The sequence below is a fragment of the Alosa sapidissima genome, chromosome 18 (assembly GCF_018492685.1).
Source record: "Alosa sapidissima isolate fAloSap1 chromosome 18, fAloSap1.pri, whole genome shotgun sequence".
Taxonomy (NCBI): domain Eukaryota; kingdom Metazoa; phylum Chordata; class Actinopteri; order Clupeiformes; family Clupeidae; genus Alosa; species Alosa sapidissima.
In genome coordinates, this window is record NC_055974.1 from 17,208,254 (window position 1) to 17,232,833 (window position 24,580).

Here is a 24,580-nt window from a genome sequence, read left to right on the forward strand (position 1 = left end):
GTGTTCTCCAGCCCCGGTAATCTTGACCTGCCTTCCGTCCCTCTTCTACGAATACCGCCTAGTCCTTGACTGTACTGCTGCTTCGTTTCAATTGCTGTTGTGTGTGTGTTTCCCCCAGGACTTCCCGGATCATCCAGCTCCTGCCATCGCTGTTCGGCTACTGGGGGAACACACACACGCAGACTCTTGGAACTCCTGTACCCCCCCCGGAACCCCTGAAACCCCCAACCCTTAAATAAACTTTTGAACGTGACGCTTTTGTGGTCCTCGTCCTGTTTGGTGTCTGACAGAGTATCTATTACACAGCTGAGCTATTCACACTCTGTTATGTAACAACAAAAAAACATGTTGCTTGTTTTTAAAAATATATATATAATATTACATTGTGTGATCAATATGCCAGATTAAATGCACAGGGGTGCAAATAGCATACACTGATATTTGTACCAGACGAGGTACTAATAGAACACATTGCTGTCTGCACCGGGGTACGAATAGCATACACTGCTAATTGTACCAGGGGTGCAAATAGCCTTACCCTTATCTTTTGACTATTGCGCAAAAGCCTCTTGTTCTGATATTTATTCATTTCACATTCTTACAACATAGCTTCCCACAACATCAATACACAGCCTTGGTATACGGCCTACAAACAAACGTTTAACTCCAGAGGAAAATGCGGATTCAACTTTCCAAATAAAGAAACCTCCACAAATAGGCTACATACAATATAACGACTTGAGTTACTTGCTATTTTTACATAGGAATTGACGGTGTGTTATGGATCCATTTGTCTGCAACGCAACGTAGCCTACAACATCTCTCTTTAGAAATATAGGAACAGCTTACTATGCTGAAGAGTGACGACTGCGTAGCATGCAAGAATACCCCCAAGAAAAGTTTGAGAACCTGTGGCCTAAAACAATATGATTGCATGCATGTTGAAAGTTAGATCTGAAGTGAAATGGGTCGCGATGGTCTATCATTTTTAAAAAGTGGGTCCCCAGAAAAAAAGTTTGGGAAACACTGGTATAGAGACATCAAATTCTCTACGTACAGTATATGCGTTACTTTATAGCAAGAGCTCAAGAGAGAACATTTTTTGCACAAAACCTCTATTAATGGTGCAACAGTGCAATCACACTTCTGTTAGATAAAGAGACAACATTTCAGAAACAGGAAATAGTTTAGACACATAGAGAGGACAACATGGGACCGCCAAGGAAACTTGTTCTGCTGCTCTGTAAGCATAACTTTATTTCAAGTTTACTGTATGTGTATATGTACACATACAGTGTTTGTGTATGTCAATATATTGTATGTTTTTGTTTGAGCGCTTTGTTCTGATAATGACGAATTGTAAAATGCACTGTTGAGATGACCTGTGTACTGTAGATGCCATTAATTGAATCTCTCACTAACTGAAATACTCATGTGTGAGTCTGCATCATATGTCCCTACAGTTTGCTTGTCATTAGAATTGTAACATATTGTACTTGGGAATTGGGAAGTTGCAGCTAAGATGGCATAGATCAAAGTTATATGGCAGTCTTGAATTATGTCACATGCACACCAGCCATGTTGCTGCATCTGTGTTGGTCTGTGTTTAGTTCAAAACCAGTCAGGATGAACTGAACAACTGAATAGCTTGGTTTGATGAACACTTAAACACTGTAACTCGTCCTTACAGCCCCTCCTTGCTTGTCTCTCTGTCTCAATGGACACACACCTCCTCAGCACGCACATTGAATCCAAACATGCACAATCGTGCAAGCAAGGACTGTTGTTGCTAAATATTAAATATGTTTATGATTAGCACGCTGCACACATATGTTCAAAGGGGTGAGAAAATTACATTGTTAACTTAAAATCCTGAATTGTGAGTAAATTGTCACATATCTTTAGATCTGAAGCCGAGAAGGCAGTTACACACGGAACATCCACAGTGTCCACCACATCCTGTTTTAAACATTCTTCAGTGAGATCTTGTCTTTGCTAGAAAGGGCAGTTTTAGCTTACAGTTTTAGCATGGTTTCATTGTATCTTTGTTCATGTTAGTGATGCAGACTTGCTATTATGTGCATTACTGCATAATGATGGACTGGAGATCCAACTGTGTGATGTGAATGTAATGCACACTGGTGATGTCATTACATTTGCACAGTGTTCTCATGGTGAAATGTTCCCCTTTTTTCAGGCACCTATTAACTTAAACTTATACTTCTCTAAAATATAGTTTGAAGAACTGAATGTGGTTTGAATGTGCATGATGTCTCAATATATATTCCACAATGGCAATATGTTTAAAGGTATTCTAAGCGATATTACGCAGATTCTAAGCTAAAACATTTTTTGTCACATACAGAAAACATCTGTGTAGACCAGGGCGTCAGGATTTGGAGGGTTAGCTTCAGCCAATTAGTATGGCATTTGCCCGCTGACATTTTAGAAAATATGGCGTTACATGGTTGCCACTTCCGGCACCAGTTTTTACATGCTGATTGGTAGATGACAGCTCATGTGCGAGTTTAGTGTTGGGCACAAGCATCCTCACATGTCCATGTTGGTTAAAGGATAATTCCGGTATTTAGCACTTTGAGTCCCTTTTCTGATTTGTTTTGGATGAACTAGAGTGGTGGACACTGACATTTTGACGATAGGTCCTGTCTCGACTTTCTGAATAGTTCTGAATAGCCTTTGACTGTTTCAGAGTGGCTGGCTATGGGCATACACAACCCTTAACGTTCATTTTTAAAACTGTGCAAGTCAAAACACAGCCCTGCGGCAGTCTGTTAGTAAGGAAATCCATAATAGTCCATAACCAGTTGCTGAGTGAGTTGCCAGAGCTTGGAGATCATCTTGGAGAGGATCACAGTGTTGAATGCTAAACTGGAGTCAATGAACAGCAGTCTAACATATGTATTGGGACTGTCCAGGTGGGTGAGTTCCAGGTGGAGCGCTGTGGAGATGACATCCTCTGTTGATCTGTTGCATCGGTAGACAAATTGGTATTGAATGTGGTTTGACGGAGTCAGGATGCAGACATGCAATCAAGTTGGATATTTAAACTAACTGACTATATGTCACTAGCATGATTTATCCAATATTTTTATGGAGACTAATAGCATCAGTCAGCACTGTATTCTGACCAACATTGCCATGGTTTACAGCAAACTTGTAGTGGGAAGTCTGAGTCTGGAAGCTTTGAGTCAAAATGGCAGGAGTGGTACAACAATGAAAGACCTGAGACACAGCCGTGGGCTCATGTGACTGTAGCCTGCAAGCCACAAAAGAGGTGTGGTGTGAAATGATCGCTGTGCCCTCTTTGTTCAAAGTGATAGTGTTAGCAGGGGCGGATCTAGAGATTTTTTCCTGGGGTGGCGAAGGGGTGGCATGAGGTTCCAGGAGGGGGGCCATGGACATTATTCAAAACTTAAAATTCTACGGATTTAATTGAATATGTTTTGTTCTCTACACTACATTACACAAGGTGGGAGGCAAATCAGAGATGTAGCTGGCGTTTTGGATGATGTGGGTCTTAATATGTGAATTTCTTTCTCTGTGTAATCACTATACAGTCTGTGTAGTCTGTACTTAAATTATAGAGTGTCAAAAAGCAATTTTAGGGGGGTTTGGAGGTATGTTCCCCCAGATAATTTTTTTTACAAAAATGACCCCTCAAATGATTTCTTCTAGTTAGTTTTGAGGGAATATGGACACATTTATAAGATAAGCCATCAATAGATTTAGGTTATCTGGATTAAAACAAGATTCTGATGATTTGGGGGTATGGTCATATATGGTTATGGTCCATTTTTTTTAAACACCCTCAAATGATGTCTTCTAGTGAGTTTTGAGGGAATATGGACAAATATAGTCATACAATATAAGCCATCAGTAGATTTAGGTTATCTGAATTGAAACAAGATTCTAATGCAGGATTGTTGCAATGATAACCATGACTGTGACTGTCAAAACATTTCCATCTGATTCAATAAAGACTCAGTCAAGTAAGTACCTTCTTAGTCAAACCATTATTTTTGGATTTATTATAATACAACAATTTAAAATGTACATAACAAGAATATAATTATTAATCTACCACCTCACTAATAAACATGCAAACACACACACTGGTGGACAGTAACTAAGTACTGGGTATGGGTATCTAATTCAATTATTTAATTCTTTGGAAGGTTTTTACTTCAACCCCCACTACAATTAAAAGGCCAAATATCTTTAACAGGAATTAGAAACGGTTCAAAGAATGAAAATTAAACCGGAAACGAACACAGTTTTTGGAAGGACGTAACTGAAAATGGGAGCAAAACCAATTTCACTTGTTCCGGAGTGAAAACGTCATTTTCAATTTTAGATAACCGGTTAATAACGGTATTTATCATTCCGATTAACCTTTGTTTGAATATTATTAAAAACTCCATAGGCTTAGAAAGTCCAAACAGTGTTCCCCAGACCCCTTATAAGATGAATTTAGTCAGATGTTATGAATCGGTATCTCCCCTGCATAATTGGCTAGAACTACTAGTTGATAAACAGAATATTAATATCCAACACTATCTAACTGCCTTTTCCAAGTATGTAGTCTAAATTACTGAAACAATTTGTGAAATAAGATACCAGAGACACTAGGCAAATAAAAAATCCTCCATAGAAATGCATGGGCTTAGTTTGTAATGCCAATATGGCAGTTATCTACGCATATCACACCCCTTCCGCGGCAAAACGTTGACATGTGAATACATTGAGCCAATCATGTGCTGTCTTGTGAATACATCGAGCCAATAATGTGGTGTGTTGTGAAGACATTGTGCCAATCATGTGTTGTGATCTCGCCGCTGGAGCAAGATTGCAGTAGATTGGTGTCGTGAAGCCTTGCGCACGCGCATTTCTGCCGAGATGGATGCCCGATGAGTGCCCAAAAAGCGTTGCCATATGGCCGCTGAGTGGAGGGACTTGCCTAAAAGGACTTTGGACATTTTCTCTGCCTGAAGTAAGGCTATCAAGCATTTTTAAGACCTAATGTTATTGTGTTCACAATCTAGGCTACTCACTCACTCACAAACTGATGAATAATGAAGTACATGTGTAGTTACTGTATTAAAGTACCTTTATAAATCTCCTATTAAGAAACAACCTCGAGTGAACAAGCAACATGTTAATTTATTGAGGACACAAACTCCTGTGCTGGCCTCAGCTTGTTGGTTCATCTACCAGCAAATGATTGAAATCTACCACCCAATGAAACTGGAAGATTTAACTGGAATCTAAGCAATTACATCTCATGCACTAAGCTTCATATGTGATGTGCTTTGACATCATCAAACGTCTAGTCTAGTAGCCTACTCTGAGTAGGGTTTGTTTGAAAATAGTACTTTTACTTATTGTTATTGAGTAGAATTTCAGTCATGTAAATGTACTTTTACTTGTGTAGATTGATTTACACCATATAGGCTATGAAAAGAAAGGGAAAAGAAAAACGCAACCCCCACCAGCTTGACACCGATTAATATCCTAGTTTGATTTGACATGTCGACCAAAATTGGATAGTCATAGATGCTGGGAAAGTGGATGCATGACAATTTTGAGAACCCATGTTGAATTATCATGTGTATTAACGGGTTGACATCTTTGATTTACAATTAAACTTAGTTAAGTTACATGAACCACTGAGAATTGATGGTGTCAGGAGGCCATACTCTAATATATATATATATATATATATATATATATATATATATATATATATATATATATATATATGTATATATATACTCTTTTGATCCCGTGAGGGAAATTTGGTCTCTGCATTTATCCCAATCCGTGAATTAGTGAAACACAAACAGCACACAGTGAATTAAATGATGTATATGAAGTTAGCTGAGAGGGTGAGTTCATTTTAAGGGTAAGGCAGGGGTGGGAGGTTTGGGGATATTCAGCCTGCTGATGTGAGCATAAAGAGCTCCATAGTTCTTGCCAGAGTGCAGAAGAGTTAGGAAGCAGTGTTTAGGGTAGGTCAGGTCTATGCAAATGTTCATGGCTTTGCTGCTGCAGCGGCTTCTGTGGATCTCCTCCAGAGATGGGAGCAGTGAACTGATGATTCTCTTTGTAGTTTTGATGAAACAGTAGAAGGCCTTCCTGCTCTCCAGAGTGCAGTAAGTGTGTAAGTGCAGTTCCATTGCGTGATGCAGTATGGGATGATTGACACTATAGCACACCTGTAGATGTTGACTAGTGCACAGCTGTGTGTGTGTGTGTGTGTGTGTGTGTGTGTGCGTGCGTGTGTGTGCATGCGTCCGTGCGTGCATGCGTCCGTGCGTGCATGCGTGAGTGTGTTTTCACGCATGTGTGTGTGTGACATAGGGAGTTTGAAAATACAGGTGCACATTATATGTGATTTTTTCTGAATTTCCTCTGCAAGGTTTCCTAAAGAGTTCTCTAAAATTCTACTGCTTTTCTCTCACTCTTCCCCTCTTGAAATCAGTCATGAGTGCAGAAATCAGCATCGGATCCACAGAAGGTATTTCTGCTGTTTGATACATCACACTTGCCTGACACCCTACCAATATATTGTTGGTGCTGTCTCACTGATATGAATGTAATGGGTGTGGACACTGTGTGCAGAATCTCACTTTCCTCTAAGTGCATACAATGTCCACCGTCACTTGTGTTAGGCACTAAACAGTTAACCATTAGGGCATGAAGCAAATCTAAATGAACTGAAACCACTCATTACACACATTAAAATCTTATTATAATTATTATGTATAAATAAATCAATGAGAAGACCTTTGTGTGCTTGGTTGTGTGCAATTAAATGTACTGATCATCTAAACTTTGTTCACTGTGCTGATATTCGCTGTATTGCCATTTAGTATGTCTTTACTCCCACAGCTCCCCCTACAGCTGCAGTGGTGGTGGTGTCTCCTCAGAGTCCTTTTTACTCTGGAGAGAGAGTCACTCTGAGGTGTGAAGTAGCAAAGTACACAGACTGGAGTCAGTATTACTGGTACAGAGACAACAGCCCAGATCCAGGCGGGAACAGTGAGACCATCACCATCACACTCCCACAAGAGGCTGGTCAATACCAGTGCTCTGGACAGAGGAAGGACCGTCCCCAGACATCATCTTTAAGTGAGCATAGTCACATTGAGTGCAAAGGTGAGTCAATTTTGAAATTGGTTTGTGTAACAGCATGAAGACTCAATTGGATCTTCTGGCAGGACAAAATAATGAATGGAATTATGCTGTCTTTGAAGGGGAATGGAGAATGGTGAGGTAACAAAAGTTAACTTTTGAAAAGTGAACTAGCTGTTGTGAAATTGTTGGGAATTTAATTGATTAACACATCACATAAACTTTTATTGAGTGTTGTTGATACACTGAACTTGTGCCCTCGGAACCAAATCTGACAGCCAGCAGCTTTGGAGTTTTGGAAGTAGGCTGCAGGCAGGCAGCTGGTGGATACATAACTGACATGCGTAAGGTAATGGTAAGGTAAAAGCAACGACCGAAATGCAGTGTTGAAACACGTGTATGAAACGTACTGTATTAAATATGCAAACACAGATCCGGTATAAATACAGGGCCACAAAAGTTAACTTTTGTTACCATTTCACAGTCCATAGAATAGAGGTATGGTATTTGGCATTAGTGACTTTCAACAAATTGTGTTTTAAAATGTAGAAATGTATGTATGAGTGTTTTGTCAAATATCCCCTACCAGAAATTAAGCATCCAGTGAGTATAGACCCAGAAGAAAGTGATTTTTCTGAAGGGATAAACTGTACAGCGCCATTTTAAGTGCCACATGTGACAGACCTGACATTTGCTAAAATGTGTTCATACATTAAACAATATGTACTACTAACTGTGGTTACATTAATTTCCAACAAACCAATCTAGAAGAAACGCCAACTCCAACCATTAGTACAGACAGAGGGGCACCAGTGTTCACAGGAAATTCAGTTACCCTGAGATGTGACGTGGACCAGTCCACTGGATGGACATTCTACTGGTACAGACACACGCAGGCCTCTTATCCTGTAGCCCAGACTGATGGAAACTCCTACAGCATCAGCTCTGTTAAAGTGTCTGATGGAGGACAGTACTGGTGCAGAGCTGGGAGAGGAGACACAGTCTACTACACACACCACAGCAATGAGGTGCGGGTGAAAATCACAGGTGAGTGGTGTGGCGTTTAGTATATGTCTGACATTGGAAAAAATATAACTGAAATGACTTTGTGAGTTCTGTTTTGACTAGAAAGTCCCAAAGTCGTTGCAACCCTCCTGTCCAACTGGACAGGTTTCTTCTGTGGAGAGAGGATCAAGTTCAGATGCGACATACAGGGAGATCAACACAGAGTCTGGCAATACAGCTGGTATAAAAACAGGACTATGATACCTAATCCAGTACCTACATGGCACGAGTACACAATATATTATGCTCAAGTGTCCCACAGTGGTGAGTACAGCTGCAGAGGAACACGCAGTAGAGACTCACAGACATCAGAGACCAGTGAACTTGTCAGAATTACAGTGTCAGGTGAGTGGACAATTGCTGTGTGTTTCTTCTAGAAGGAAATGTTGTACATGTGTGTGGTTGATGCATGTAGTACTGTTATAGCAATAATAACTTGTTTTTATTTACAGTTTTTCACAATTGCAACCTGCCATCCTTTTCTTAAAACTGTAAACCTGTCAACACTCCCGTTTTCCCCGGGTTCTCCCGTATTTCAAGGTCATCTCCCGGCCCGTTTTGTTATTTCTCCCGGAAAACTCCCCTAATTTGCATGGCCATCAAACTTTATTTTAAAATCATTGATCCAATCCTTTTTTTTTTCTATTAGTCTGACATCTCCCAGGTTGCCAGATTGTGTATGAAATACACCCTACACACACACGATCACTTAGTTTCAATTTTAACCGTTTTGTCATAGGCTAAAACCTGGCAACCCAAAACCCAAATAAGGAAGCGGGTGCCGACTGCGCAGCCTGAGTCTCGCCGTAAGCAAGCGGGCTAGTTGAATGGCCTACTCCAGAACTAGCTGTTGTGAAATTGTTGGGAATTTAATTGATTAACACATCACATAAACTTTTATTGAGTGTTGTTGATACACTGAACTTGTGCCCTCGGAACCAATTCTGACAGCAAGCAGCTTTGGAGTTTTGGAAGTAGGCTGCAGGCAGGCAGCTGGTGGATACATAACTGACATGCGTAAGGTAATGGTAAGGTAAAAGCAACGACCGAAATGCAGTGTTGAAACACGTGTATGAAACGTATTAAATATGTAAACACAGATCCGGTATAAACACTCCAGAAATCCAGAAAAAAATGAAGTATGGAAAATGGAGGATTGTGTTTACAGTTTTGATAAAAGGGTAGAATGTTTCAAAAAATGAATGGCAATGTGAAAAAAGATGTCAATTACAAAGCATGATATCACACATGATTATCACATCACAGCATGAACTGTGTTATTTGACTGAGGGGCCTCATTCAGGGGTAAATAACATGGCCCATGGTATATAATTTAGGGACCCAATTAAGACATATCACATCATCCGTGTGAGAGACCCCACATCTCTGCCCTCCTACATGACTGTCCTTTCCGTTGTGACAGAGATAGGGGTGAGGGTCTGCAGTGACATGGCTGCTCATGTTATTATTGCAACACCAAATGCCCTGGCCTAAAGTGCCCATTGAAAATGAAAATATGGACAGTGCAGTTGAGAACATCAAAATGTCAGCTAGATATTAGCCTGATCTGCATAGACTGTATATATATATTTATTATACGGCTCTTCACAATGCAAGTAGAATGCTCCAGAATGCTTTTCCGAAAGTTCTAGCGGTCATTATTTCTTGGGAAAGGACCTCTGAAAACAAGAATGACCGCTGTCAATGGCAACGGAGTTTGCGCTTGGAATTTCATTCAAAAGTGAAAGCAGACGGTTGATCAGCTGTGTTCTAAAGAATGTTTGATTCAAGTTCAGCGTGTGTTGCAAACTATTTGTTTCTCAGCAAAAGCCACGACGAAACGGTAACAAATAAGTGTAAAGAGACATATCATGGAGTTTTTTTTTTCCTTTTTGCAAGTAGCCGTATAATAAGCGGGATAATGTATAGAACGCCGGTCATTATGGGAAAATAAGTCCCTTCAGGGCAAAACAAGACCCCTCCGCTGGCGCGTTGGGGACCGGTTCGCCCTCTCGGGACTTATTTTCCACATAATGACCGGCATTCTATACATTATCCCTTACATATATATATATATATATATATATATATATATATACTGTATACAGTCTATGGTGGCACCCTAAACTCACGTCATGGCACTGACTTTGGGAAAACCTTCTGTAGAGGGTGCATGGCAGGGAAGACTGTAGGGCACTACATCTCATTAAACTGGGATATGTTCATTGCAAGGACACTTCATAGTCGTGCCGCAGTTAGCACAGTACTATCTAAGAGGGCACTTAATATTTCTGTATCAGAAAAGCACCTGTAGGGAACCTCAAGTTTATGCCTTTGTAAAGGCACCTACCACATATTTTCCACTGCAGTGGATCCATTAGGAAACTTTCCTAAATTGGTGCAAGCCTTTTACTTCACTGCATCACATTTTATCCACTAGAGGAGCACCTACGTTGGCACTTCTTTCTCACATGTAGCCTAGTACAATTTAGAGGGCTGCATTCTACTGCATTCTGTACTTTCTGTACTGGAAATTACACCCGTTGGAACACTGTCATCAGCGGTGTAGTGGTACAATAAGAGCTGGGTATGTATAATGTACTCTGAATGCCTCACTGATCATTTCTGTCCATTGAGTCATTTGAGTGTCATATCTGCAAATTGTGTTTTATATGTGAAATCTGTTAAAGTGTTGCCAAAAGGGTGATAGATTCAAGAAATGTGTTCAGGCAACTGAGAATTTGGTTCAGAGAATTTAGTGTTTTAGCTATTGTGAAAAACTGTATAACAGTATTGTGACTGCAATGTGAGTCATTTTCCTTTTTTGTAATAATTACAGTATATTTTCTCCACATGCCTATGGCATAGTCTTTAACATTTAATATGAAAATATTCTAATCACAAATAGAAAAACCAAAGCCAGCAGTTAGAGGACCTCCACAGACCTGGCTGACTGAAGGAGACTCAGTGACTCTGAGCTGTGAGGTTACAGGCTCCACTACAGACTGGAGATTCCACTGGTACAAGACTGCCCCCTACAGGCCTGGGTTGACATATTTTACATATGAAAGCAGAGCATATTATGTAGAGCTGCTCTCAGAAAGCATCAGAGGAGTTGGAGGCTCCTACACTCTCAGCCCTGCTGCTCTTAGACACACAGGGGTTTATGTGTGCAGAGCAGAGAGAGGAGAGCCAGCCTATCACACAGAGTTCAGCCAACCTCAGCCTCTCTGGGTCACAGGTGATGTACACTTTTTTATTGCAATGCCGATTAGTTTTACTGTAAACAAACTGCCCAGGACACAGCTGCTGTTTTGTCCTAAAATGTCAGACTGTGTCATAACCTGTTTTCCCTATTTGATATAGGTCATTCCCCTCCATCCTCCCTGGTTGTCCATCCCAATACAAATCATCATTTTGATCGTGAGTTTCTTTCCCTAAGCTGTGTGGGGAGCGTAAACTTAACTGGATGGAGATTGAGATGGTTCACAGGATGGTCAGAGAATGATATGTGTCCCACTGGTTGGACAGAAGCAGGATCCACCTGTAGAACAGAAAAAGCATTTTCATTAGACAGTGGAATTTACTGGTGTCAGTCTGAGTCTGGAGAGCAGAGTAATCCTGTCAACATCACAGTGCACAGTGAGTAAACCTTCAGTAAATATTGACATATTTTTGAAACATATTTACTTCATTGTCATGAACAAACCATGATTAATTGTTAACATACATATCATTATCTAATGGAGTTATAACATCACTGTTCAGTGGAAGTGATGTTTCCCTTTTTCCCGCTCTTTTTCGACTCCTTGTACCTTAAGCATACTGTAATGCTTCCTCCTTCTTTGCCAAGTATGCTTCTAATGTTAATGTGATATAAATTGATGTCATTGTACAGTAAGTTGGTTTAGACAGTCACTTTTGTCTGCTAAATATCATAACCATACCATAAGAAACTGCTGAAACAACTACTAACTAAATAGCCACTACTAATTACTGCCATTTTTGGCTGGATATTAAATCAGTATGGCAATGATGAGGGGTATGGGGTTTGGTTCTGCTTACTGTGCCATTAACATTTAAATTGTCAACAAGATCAGGGTGAAACATGCATACTTATCAAATTAAAGAATAGAAACCAATGAATAAAGCTGAACGAATATTGTTCTTCATTCTTAGGTTTAAACACATACTCTACTGTATGAAGCCTTGAGAAACAAATTGAATGTGCTGTAATACATTTAGTTTGACTGTTGTGTGCTGCATAGCTGGTAATGTGATCCTGGAGAGTCCTGCCCATCCTATGACTGAGGGAGGTCCTCTGACTCTGCGCTGTAGATATCGCTACCAGCCATCAAACATCAGTGCTGACTTCTATAAAGATGGGACACTCCTGCAGACCTCCACCACAGGAGAGATGACCATCCCTGCAGTCTCAAAGTCACATGAAGGCCTCTACAAGTGCAGCAACCCAGAGAGAGGAGAGTCACCAGAGAGCTGGATCACCGTAAATGGTAAATCTGAAATACTCCCATACAGTATACAGTAGTAAATACATAATCTCATTCATCACAGATGCTAATTGATTGTCTCTTCAGTTGCAGCACCACATTCTGGGTCCTCTCTGCTGGTAACTGTGGGTGTTGTTGTTGGACTGGTGCTTATGATCGTGCTCATCATAATCCTAGTTTTGCTGTTTCACTTCAAAAAGCTGAAAGGTAGGAGCTCTTAAAGCATCCAACTGCTGAAGAAAAAGTAAACCAAGCTACAATGTTGATCTCATTTTAAAGTGAAAGGTTATACTGCAGTACGATTAAAATGATATGTTGATTTTCTTGTCCTACAGCAGGTGTCATACAAACACCTCCGTAAGTGTATATTCACCCACCATTGGAATCACCATAAATACATGTTCAGCTTTTAAAGGTTGTATCAGCGATAGCGGGGATACGTCACTTCTGTTGACGTTCAAACAAAATAGAGAGCTAGCTCGCTACTCTCTCCCCCTCCATCCCGTGCAATTAAAACTCTCCTAAGCGTGCATCTTGTCGGTTATTGGTTGAAACACTTATTTTGCCTTTGAGTGGGTTGCCAACCCTTGTTGGTAGCAATTGTGTACAGATCTCGGAGCCTAGGCTGCCTACAGAGACGCATTTTTTGACAGCCTGCTTATGGAGCAGACAGCTAGCGGATCGTTAGGAAAAATTAGATGAATGTGATCATTTATGTTTGGGCCTTTTTTGGGCCTGAAATCGCGGATACAACCTTTAAGTCTGTAGCTACTTAGCCCAGGAGCATCACAGATACATTGTTTCTATTGTAAAAATACCCCCCAAAAAATCAATACCGATTACTTACATTTTTGACTTGCATGTATGTAACACTGGCTTTTGTCACCATCTAGTGGCCAACAACAGCTCAACACCAGTCAGAATCAGGACCTGAGCCAATCTGCAGGAAATGAAGGAGATCAGACAGGATATGAACCATTGCACAGTGGTCAGTTAATTGTTTTCTATCTTACTATATTATCATTCATGTGTTTATCATATATATATATATATATATATATATATATATATATGGATAAAATGTTTTTTATATATGTGCATACATTTTTCTGCCTCTAGGAACCACAAATGTGTATGACACTGTCGGTACAGCTGACCAGAAAGAGGAAGGTAAACTATACAATACACAATTGTAAATGAACAGATTACAAATACATAGAAAACCAGCCTTGCAACATCACTCTCCTCTGACCTGGACAATCACAAATTAGTTTGCAACAATTGTGCAATAGCCTATTTACAGGAAATCGTGGAATATTTCCTTGTCAGTTGACATGGCCCTTTCGAGATTATCTTTTGTAAGCAAATCCACATGTATCATGTCTAGGGTATATGGTGCAAGCCATGAGTGGTATTTATGACAGTTGAGTAAAATACAAATACTTTGCAACTGTAGAAACTGTTTTGGGTACCTTTAAATCAGATCTATCCCTTGGCCATTCATTTCTCAGATCATCTCACTGGCTATGCTGATTAATAATCAATGAAATAAACTGTAACACTGCAGACAAACTACTGAAAACTTGTTTGTGTTTTCCAATAGGTGCCGCCACAGTAGGACAGAGCGATGTGACATATGCCACCATTGATCAGAAGAGTACTTGTGACAAAATCAAAAAGAAGAGGACAAGTAAGCAGCATTTAAATTCCTACAGTATACATGAGAATATACTAGTATTACTAGTATTAATAGTAGTACTACAATGCATTAAATAAACAGGTATCTGTCTTCATGTTGCATTCTCTGACAACAGAAAATGGAGGTAAACCAGAGCCAGATATAGTTTACTCAGAACTCAAAGCAGTGAAGGTCACAGGTAAAATCAGTGATATTTTTTTTTAGTATTCCTTTCTCCAGTCCCAACACCCATATGTGCCAAAATATGTTAACTGGACATAGTCATCCATGGTAATTTGTTTGAATATGCAATGATTTCTATTTCTGATGTGTATTTTCTAAAGAAGAAAATGAAACGGGAGACAATGACTTATGTTCAGGTTACAGGAAAGAAAAAGGGTGTGGCAAGTATGTTTATCTATCTCTCTATCTATCTCTAGCCAAAGTCAACGAGTCTCAAGTGGATGCGGTTTACTCTGAAGTGAAGCACCCAACCTCTTCAGGTGAGAGGATCACCTGATATCACAACACCATCTAATGTCTGGAGTAAAGTATGTTATGGCATGCCAAAGATATCCTAAATACATTTGCCTATGTATTGATGCTTTACAGGTGTCTGAGAGCATGGAGCAGATTTCTATATTGTGAGCACATGATTCACTGCTGGTGAAAACAAGAAATCCAGATAATATATATTCTTACTTTTCGTACTCTAAGTATATTTTCACAGTGCTGTATGTATCACAGAGACATATTTTGAAATACAGGCTACATATGATTGCATAAAAACGGTGTTCTTAAGGTTTTTTAAGCCGTTCTTTTTCCTTTATCTGCTTTTTATATTTGATGATTTATTTCAGTCTATGGAGTTTCTTTGGAAGAGCGATATCAGTTATTTCAGTTATCAGTTGTTGTGTTTTTGATCTTTTTTAGTTTGTTTGCATTTGTTGTAAGTAGCCTGATCTCCGTATTGGTCAATTGTCAATAAAACAGTTAAAACATATTTGCAACTCTCAGTGTCATTCAGAGTTAAAGCTACCTCCCTGAGGCAGATTTTAGCACACCTACTGTACACTATGACAAGAGTCCCCAGTCCAGAGACAACTCAGCAAAATTAGGATGTTGAAATCAAATGTAGGCAATACTATGCCTACCTGCTGTTTATTCATTACTCCTACCTCTCCATGTTTTCTTTATAACCGCCACCACCTCCACCACCACCACCCCACCTCCCTTATTTCGACAGATATGTCACCTGAAGAAGAACAGCAGCTCTGTGGAGGGGGACCTGGACAGGGCGAACCAGTTGAACCACTTCTACAACAGGTTTGACTGCCCTGCTCCAGCTCCAATGGCGGTGGTCTGTCCACCATCCCCCAGCCCCCACCCCCACACCCCCTCAATACCAGCGCAACACTCACCTCCATCATCACAGGCTATCGTACCCCCACCATCACTGGATTTTGCACCCCTCCCCCACATGGCGATCACGAACAAGGAGGTGACAACGACCTCAGTCAACAGCCATCAGACACACAGATCCCAGATGCACCCCTCCCCTTATACCCCTCACCATTACAACAGATCAAGTGACAGTCCAACTTAAGAAATTGCGCAGCAATAAAGCAGCGGGGCCTGACAGACTGTGTCCAAGGCTGCTCAAGGCTTGTGCTGCTGAACTGGGGGAGCCACTGAAGCACATCTTCAATTTGAGCCTACGCCTTGGACAAGTTACAACACTGTGGAAGACATCATGTCTTACCCCTGTCCCTAAGAAGCCACACCCTAGTGAGCTTAATGACTACAGACCTGTCGCTCTTACATCACATGTGATGAAGACAATGAAGCGATTGGTCTTAGGCATGCTCAGACCCCAGGTACGCCATGCACTAGACCCGTTACAGTTTGCATACCAGGAGAAAGTGGGCATGGACGATGCCATCACTTATCTTCTACACAGGACACATTCCCACCTAGACAATGGGAAAAGTGCTGTGAGAATCATGTTCTTTGATTTCTCAAGTGCTTTTAACACCATCCAGCCCCTCAGATTGGGAGACAAGCTCTTGCAGATGGGTGTGGACGCTCACCTGGTAACCTGGATTACAGATTACCTGACCGAGCGACCACAGTTCGTCAGACTGAAGAACTGTCTCTCTGACACTGTGATCTGCAGCACCGGAGCGCCACAGGGAACTGTGCTCTCTCCAGTCCTGTTCACCCTGTACATATCTGACCTCTTCTACAACACCGAGTCATGCCACATGCAGAAGTTTTCTGATGATACGGCAATTGTGGGGTGTATCAGGAACGGGCAGGAGGAGGAGTACAGGAGCCTGGTGGAGGACTTTGTGCAATGGTGCAAACTCAATCATCTTCAACTTAACACTTCAAAGACCAAGGAGATGGTGGTGGATTTCCGCAGGTCTAAGCCCACTCTGCTACCAGTCCACATTGATGGGGTCAATGTGGAGGTGGTTAGCACCTACAAGTATCTGGGTCTCCACCTGGACAATAAACTGGACTGGTCAGCCAACACTGATGCACACTACAAGAAAGGGCAGAGCAGGCTGTACTTCCTGAGGAGGCTGCGGTCCTTCAATGTGTGCAGTAAGCTCCTCAGGATGTTCTACCAGTCTGTTGTTGCCAGCGTCCTCTTCTATGCAGTAGTATGCTGGGGAGGAAGCACAAGGAAGAAGGATGCGGGGCGAATTGACAGGCTGGTAAGGAAAGCTGGCTCTGTAGTGGGAGCTGAACTGGAGTGCATCACTTCACTATCTGACAAAAGGACCCTGAACAAACTGATCAACATCATGGACAATGAGTGTCACCAGAGACTTTCTAATGAGGAGACACAGCACTCAAAAAATACTCCATAGAAATGCATGGGGCTAGTTTGTCACGCCAATATGGCCGTTGTCTACACATATCCCACCCCTTCCTCGGCAAAACGTCGACATGTGAATACATTGAGCCAATCATATGGTGTGTTGTGAAGACATCGTGCCAATCATGTGTTGTGATCTCGCCGCTGGAGCAAGATTGGTGTCGTGAAGCCTTGCGCACGCGCAGTTCAACCCAAAGACTGTGCCCGATGAGTGCCCATAAAACGTTGGTATATGGCCGCCGAGTGGAGGGACTTGCCTAAAAGGACTTTGGTGTCACCCACTCCACAGCACTATTGTTAAGCAGAAGAGCCTGATCAGCTGGAGACTTCGCTCACTGCCTTGCACAACTGACATACTGAGAAAGTAATTTGTCCCCAGGGCCACTGAACTGTTCAATGCCTCACTTAAGGGAAGAGGAGAGATAGACTTCTCTGCATAGTCTGTCTGCCTCTTCACCCCCTCCATGTTTGGTACAGTCTGTCCACTAGCCACTTTTACCACTGTCTTTATGCCTCACTGTTTGCGTGCTATATTAGTACATTAGCACATATGCATATCCCCCCCCCCCCCCTCCATGCCACAGCCGAACTGTGTCCACACTTATACATTTTCTTAAATAGTTAAATATATAGATATATAGACTTTACTTTACTTTATTTCTGCATTGTTGCACTGTTGGATTTACTCATTTGCACTATCACCATGACCACTATCACCATTGCACTACCATCATGACACTCATTCACACAGAGCACCTTAGAGCACCTTACCATACCTTACTATGCACACAGAATCACAGGCTCAGTCCCTGCCTCAGTCATTGCAAGCGCCTCTGATTGATTAATCACCACTATGTGGATACTGTTTTTAGAATTTAGATTAAGTGTTAGTTAGTATAATTTGTATTTTTGTAATTTGTATTTTAGTATATTTTTATATATGGTATTTAAGTGTTAGTTAGCATATTCTTTATCTTCTACTGTCCTTATTGCTTAGTTGTGTTTTTATATTATATACTTTAATTACTCTTTCTGCTGTTAAAGAATGTGTTTGTGTTGTCTGTATGCTGCTGAGACCTTGAGGGATCAATAAAGTATCTATCTATCTATCTATCTATCTATCTATCTATCTATCTATCTATAAAGTATGCCTTTCCATTCAAGGGCTCTCCTTACTTTCTGTATGACTAGAAAAATAGAGATTGTTTTAAATGATTACATTATATGGTAGCTATTATAATGTGTTACAAACAAAAGTATATATACTCTTTTTATCCCGTGAGGGAAATTTGGTCTCTGCATTTATCCCAATCCGTGAATTAGTGAAACACACTCAGCACACAGTGAACACACAGTGAGGTGAAGCACACACTAATCCCGGCGCAGTGAGCTGCCTGCATCAACAGCGGGGAGCAGTGAGGGGTTAGGTGCCTTGCTCAAGGGCACTTCAGCCGTGCCTACTGGTCGGGGTTCAAACCAGCAACCCTCCGGTTACAAGTCCGAAGCACTAACCAGTAGGCCATGGCTGTGAGAATGTGAGAACAGAGTGGAATGGCACTTTCTGTGGCTTTGCACTTCCTGTTCCACTCACCACAGTGTGTACAGAGGTGAAGAGTTGTGTTTTCCTCTGTGAGTTAAACCAAGTGGTGCTCAAGGGCAAAGGTTAGTAAAACAGAAACATAGTATGTGGACACTATAGTGATATATCAGGGTCTTTACTTTTGACTTTCATCTTCAGATATAACAGAAACAGGCACCTGGTATCTGGCAAGAACAACACACATTAGGGACATGATCCCTGCCTCCATATCTTACATTGTCATATTGTGACCCTGACACACCTACAAGAACCTACACAGACACACACACACACACAACACACACACACAAACACATCAAAGTATAACCTACACAGACGCGCGCACACACACACACACACACACACACACACACACACACACACACACACACCAAATATCAAAATACTGCAGTATGACCTGTTATAACTTGTATCTGTTTTAGATGTCCTCTAATGAAATTTCTCAATGGCACCAACAAAGAAATATTGCATCTGTACCATGGTAACCACTCGTTGAAGCATTCTAAACTCTGATGCATAGTCAGAAATGTATGAAGTGAATTCTAAAACGGATAGTTCCGGTCCTTAATTATGATTGGCTGAATCGCGTTTGATGGCGTTGTAAAATCCAGCACAAACATACATCTTGATCGCATTTCATTTACACAACATACAACAGCAGTATTTTAGCTGTTCTAAAATAAGTGTAAGCCTCTCAGGGCTTACACACATGCACACACACACACACACACACAAACACACACACACACAGAGAGAGAGAGAGAGAGGGAGAGAGAGAGAGAGAGAGAGAGAGAAATGTGTTTGAGTGTGCCAGCAAAGTCACTTTCATGATTACAACATTTGATTTCCTTCCTGTTACTGGTGACAACATCCTATGCTGTCAGCCAGCATAGCACTAAACATCTTAACTGATCAACATGGATATAAGGAATTATCGGTGAGTCTTTGATTTTAACTTTATTTCAAATAATTTTTCAAAGTCAATTAATTATTATCTATATATCTATTTTATCTATACTGCTTTCCTCATATAGAGGAAGTGAGTGCCCAGCAGATTGAAACTGTCTAAAACTGTGCTGTTAATGTTGGATCTGAATCTGTCAGAATGCTGAAGATACAAGACAGCATGGATACAGGATGCCTGTTCCTGCTCATCTGTGAGTTCTATCTGAGGCTCTGCTGAGAAGGAGAGTTTGTGTTTGTTTGTTTGTGTATGTTTGTTTGTTTGTGTGTGTGTGTGTGTGTGTGGGGGGGGGGGGGGGGGGGGGGGGGGTACACACTGTTTCCAAGTGCAGTTGTGAACAGCCTCTTTCACAACTGCACTTGGAAACGGTGTGCACCCATCACATGATTTTCTTTTTTTAAAATAATTACTGTATGTGTATGGTTGAAGTTGTTCCTCCATGTTTTTGAGTCCATCTACAATCATAAGCTGAGATACAAAGGATTTTGTTTATTTGTTTGTATGTGCCCCTGCCCAAGTGGTCCTCATATCTTTCTTTCTTTCAGTTTTTACTTTTCACATCTACTTTGGAAACACTGAGGGTAAGGATTTGTTCATAATTCTGTCTGCAAACTACAAAGTGACAAACCAGTTCTCTCTTTCTTTCTCTCTCTCTTTCTCTCTCTGCCGCTTTATAATTTTTTATTATACGGCTCTTCACAATGCAAGTAGAATGCTCCATTGACTTGAATGGGATTTCAGAAAGTTCTAGCGGTCATTATTTCTTGGGAAAGGACCTCTGAAAACAAGAATGACCGCTGTCAATTGCAACGGAGTTTGCGCTTGGAATTTCATTCAAAAGTGAAAGCAGACGGTTGATCAGCTGTGTTCTAAAGAATGTTTGATTCAAGTTCAGCGTGTGTTGCGAACCATTTGTTTCTCAGCAAAAGCCACGACGAAACGGTAACAAATAAGTGTAAAGAGACATATCATGGAGTTTATTTTTTCGTTTTGGCAAGTAGCCGTATAATAAGCGAGATAATGTATAGAACACCGGTCATTATGGGAAAATAAGGTCGGGACTTATTTTCCCCATAATGACCGGCGTTCTATACATTATCCCTTACATAGTGGAGAATGTATGGTAAAACTCATCATTGTAAAAGTGTGTTACAGTTTTTCTCAGTCGCTTTGGTGCTTTTTTCAGATCAGAATGAAAATTCTCATAACTATTAGTACAACCTCCACAATATTTAGTCATTTGTGCACATCATAGTAGCAATTTCTCCTTCCTTTGAACAAATTGCAAATGGTTTTGGACATGTATCAGTTGCTTTCATACAATTCTCTGCTGTTTTTTAACATTATCATTTGCTTATGTCATGTCAGTCAAAATGAACTATACTTAGGCCTATCGATGCTGAATAGTCGTTCCCAATATAACGTATAGTCTTCATTTCATTGCTTGAGTCATTACATACAAAATTGTTGAATTAGTTATCAAATTCTGTCACAATGCTGTAGAATTGCAAAGAGCATACTGTAAAAATGTACGTATTCAGTATCTTGTACTCACTTACTCCCCTAATGTGTAACTTTACTGTAGTTTTCAAATGGTTGTACAAGTACTGTATAGTGCTGTTTTGAACATGTTCAGGTAGTGTCACTGAGTTCTGACCTTTTTTTGCATTGGAAAACACTGAGAGAACTATCATAATGAAAACATGACAAAGCCATTTGACTATCCGGTTCATAAACGATGGTGTCAAGACTTCTCATTTTGATGACACTGACACTTTCATTGACATAAATACTTGCTTTTGAGAAATGGACTATCCATTTTGAGCAAGTGACGTGCTTTTGCAGGTTATCCACTAGGTTTTGCAGTTTGCACTAATTGTTTTGAGAAATGCACTAACTGCTGTGCAAATGTTAATAGTGATGTGAGAAAAGCACCAAAGCGGCTGAGAAAAACTGTAATGTGTGTTGTATTAGGACATGTGTTCTTGTGTTTGGACAGATGTATCGACAGCTGTTTTGACTCTTGAGCCAAACAGAACAACAATCTTCCAAGGAGAGACTGTCCACCTTAACTGCAGCGTAAAAGGACAGAACAGCTATTACAGGTGGTACAAATTGCAGAGAAGGGATTCGAATGGCTACTTTACTGATGTGACTTCATGGGATCAGAGAAGCATATTTGAGATTCATCATGCAAAAGATGGTGGGATCTACCGCTGCATTGCAGATAGTCTTCAGAGCAATGTTCTCAATCTAACTGTTTCAGGTTAGTATTGGTTGGCATTCTACACTATGGTGTTGGCAAACAGTTATGTCTCTCACCACCATAAAAGTCAAAGACTGTGTGCTTTGGAGTCGGGTGAGTATAGCCTACTATAAACAACAATTGCATTTCTGTAATTTGGTTGTGTGTCTCATTTGATATATAATAGATAGGCAAGTTTTAGAGGTTCCGTGTCCAATGCCAAATTCCTGACCATTAGACCACCATAACCCTCATAGTAGTATGTTCACTGAATGTATCCAATCATGTCCTACAGGTCTTCCTAAAGCTAAACTGACTGTCGAGCCAGAGGTCTGTGTGTTCATTGGTGAGACGGTCACTCTGATTTGTGAGATAGAGTCTCACCGTGGCTGGACATACAAGTGGTATAAAGGCCTAAATCCCAATCCGGTGTCTGAGTCTGAAGAAAACACCTTCACCATCAGTGGAGCTGGTTACTCTGATGAGGGCCAGTTCTGGTGTCGGGGGGAAAGGAGAGACAGACCCACAGCATCAGAGACCAGTGGAATCATTGTTCTTGTTGTCCAAGGTAACTGTGGTGTTGCCTATGCTTTCTGTATTCAGCAATGCTTCTGTGTATAATCCTCATACAATTCTCCATAGATTACTTATTCAAACATTTAGATGGATAGATACTCTAGATAGATAGATAGATACTCTAGATAGATAGATAGATAGATACTCTAGATAGATAGATACTCTAGATAGATAGATATATAGATACTCTAGATAGATAGATACTCTAGATAGATAGATAGATACTCTAGATAGATACTCTAGATAGATAGATAGATAGATAGATAGATAGATACTCTAGATAGATAGCACATACAGTGTAATAAAATTAACATGTACATGTCTTTAAATGATCATAGCTTCAGTTAGATTGTTTCCCTCTGCTCACTTCAGGGGAGAAGAGAGGTGCTGCTGGTATTTACTTTATGCTTGTCCCCATAGGTCTGCCTGTGACAATGCTAACCGTAGAGCCACAGAGTCCTGTGTTCACTGGAGAGACTGTCACTTTCAAGTGCACAATATACCATTTTGATGGCTGGACGTATAAGTGGTACAAAGCCCCCAGTTCAAATCCTGTGTTTGAGTCAAATGGAAACACCTTCACCATCAGAGGAGCTGCTGAATCTGATAAGGGCCAGTACTGGTGTCAGGGGGAGAGGAGAGATAGACCCACAATATCATACCCCGGTGGATCAGTGATTCTCAAAGTGATGGGTGAGTGATAAAAAGATAAAGATAAAAATCCTACCACATATTTCTTCCAACCATTTGTTAGTAAATTAGCTGGTTCCAATTAGCACAGATTCTCAGACAGTTAGTTCAGCTAATTAGTGAATATCACCTGTTCACAGGCAGAACTATAGGACTTCTAAGCTGTGTTCGAAATGTTCACTCATTTGTTCACTCATTCACTCACTCACTTACTGACTATATAGTGTTATCTTCATGTGTGTGTTGTGTGTGTGTGTGTGTGTGTGTGTGTGTGTGTCAGCCTTGTAGATAGATAGATAGATAGATAGATAGATAGATAGATAGATAGATAGATAGATACTCTAGATAGATACTCTAGATAGATAGATAGATAGATTAGATAGATAGATAGATAGATAGATAGATAGATAGATACTCTAGATAGATAGCACATACAGTGTAATAAAATTAACATGTACATGTCTTTAAATGATCATAGCTTCAGTTAGATTGTTTCCCTCTGCTCACTTCAGGGGAGAAGAGAGGTGCTGCTGGTATTTACTTTATGCTTGTCCCCATAGGTCTGCCTGTGACAATGCTAACCGTAGAGCCACAGAGTCCTGTGTTCACTGGAGAGACTGTCACTTTCAAGTGCACAATATACCATTTTGATGGCTGGACGTATAAGTGGTACAAAGCCCCCAGTTCAAATCCTGTGTTTGAGTCAAATGGAAACACCTTCACCATCAGAGGAGCTGCTGAATCTGATAAGGGCCAGTACTGGTGTCAGGGGGAGAGGAGAGATAGACCCACAATATCATACCCCGGTGGATCAGTGATTCTCAAAGTGATGGGTGAGTGATAAAAAGATAAAGATAAAAATCCTACCACATATTTCTTCCAACCATTTGTTAGTAAATTAGCTGGTTCCAATTAGCACAGATTCTCAGACAGTTAGTTCAGCTAATTAGTGAATATCACCTGTTCACAGGCAGAACTATAGGACTTCTAAGCTGTGTTCGAAATGTTCACTCATTTGTTCACTCATTCACTCACTCACTTACTGACTATATAGTGTTATCTTCATGTGTGTGTTGTGTGTGTGTGTGTGTGTGTGTGTGTGTGTGTCAGCCTTGTAGATAGATAGATAGATAGATAGATAGATAGATAGATAGATAGATAGATAGATACTCTAGATAGATACTCTAGATAGATAGATAGATAGATTAG

General features: G+C 40.6%; 1 protein-coding gene across 1 annotated transcript in view; it reads left to right on the top strand.

The window, feature by feature from the left end:
- The first annotated feature begins 1,204 nt into the window (after nt 1-1,204).
- The window catches only part of LOC121690226 (basement membrane-specific heparan sulfate proteoglycan core protein-like), a 33,736-nt gene continuing 10,360 nt past the window's right edge, over nt 1,205-24,580 (top strand). Inside the window, exons 1-22 of the mRNA XM_042070658.1 lie at nt 1,205-1,243; nt 6,503-6,538; nt 6,913-7,179; nt 7,924-8,202; nt 8,284-8,565; nt 11,129-11,461; nt 11,587-11,862; nt 12,489-12,734; nt 12,819-12,938; nt 13,067-13,088; nt 13,493-13,495; nt 13,625-13,719; nt 13,851-13,901; nt 14,335-14,421; nt 14,546-14,608; nt 14,850-14,912; nt 19,967-20,053; nt 20,406-20,441; nt 21,860-22,126; nt 22,401-22,673; nt 23,102-23,374; nt 23,932-24,204. Coding sequence (XP_041926592.1) covers nt 1,210-1,243; nt 6,503-6,538; nt 6,913-7,179; nt 7,924-8,202; nt 8,284-8,565; nt 11,129-11,461; nt 11,587-11,862; nt 12,489-12,734; nt 12,819-12,938; nt 13,067-13,088; nt 13,493-13,495; nt 13,625-13,719; nt 13,851-13,901; nt 14,335-14,421; nt 14,546-14,608; nt 14,850-14,912; nt 19,967-20,053; nt 20,406-20,441; nt 21,860-22,126; nt 22,401-22,673; nt 23,102-23,374; nt 23,932-24,204 — 3,466 coding nt within the window. The 5' untranslated portion in view covers nt 1,205-1,209. The remainder of the gene's footprint in view (nt 1,244-6,502; nt 6,539-6,912; nt 7,180-7,923; nt 8,203-8,283; nt 8,566-11,128; nt 11,462-11,586; nt 11,863-12,488; nt 12,735-12,818; nt 12,939-13,066; nt 13,089-13,492; nt 13,496-13,624; nt 13,720-13,850; nt 13,902-14,334; nt 14,422-14,545; nt 14,609-14,849; nt 14,913-19,966; nt 20,054-20,405; nt 20,442-21,859; nt 22,127-22,400; nt 22,674-23,101; nt 23,375-23,931; nt 24,205-24,580) is intronic.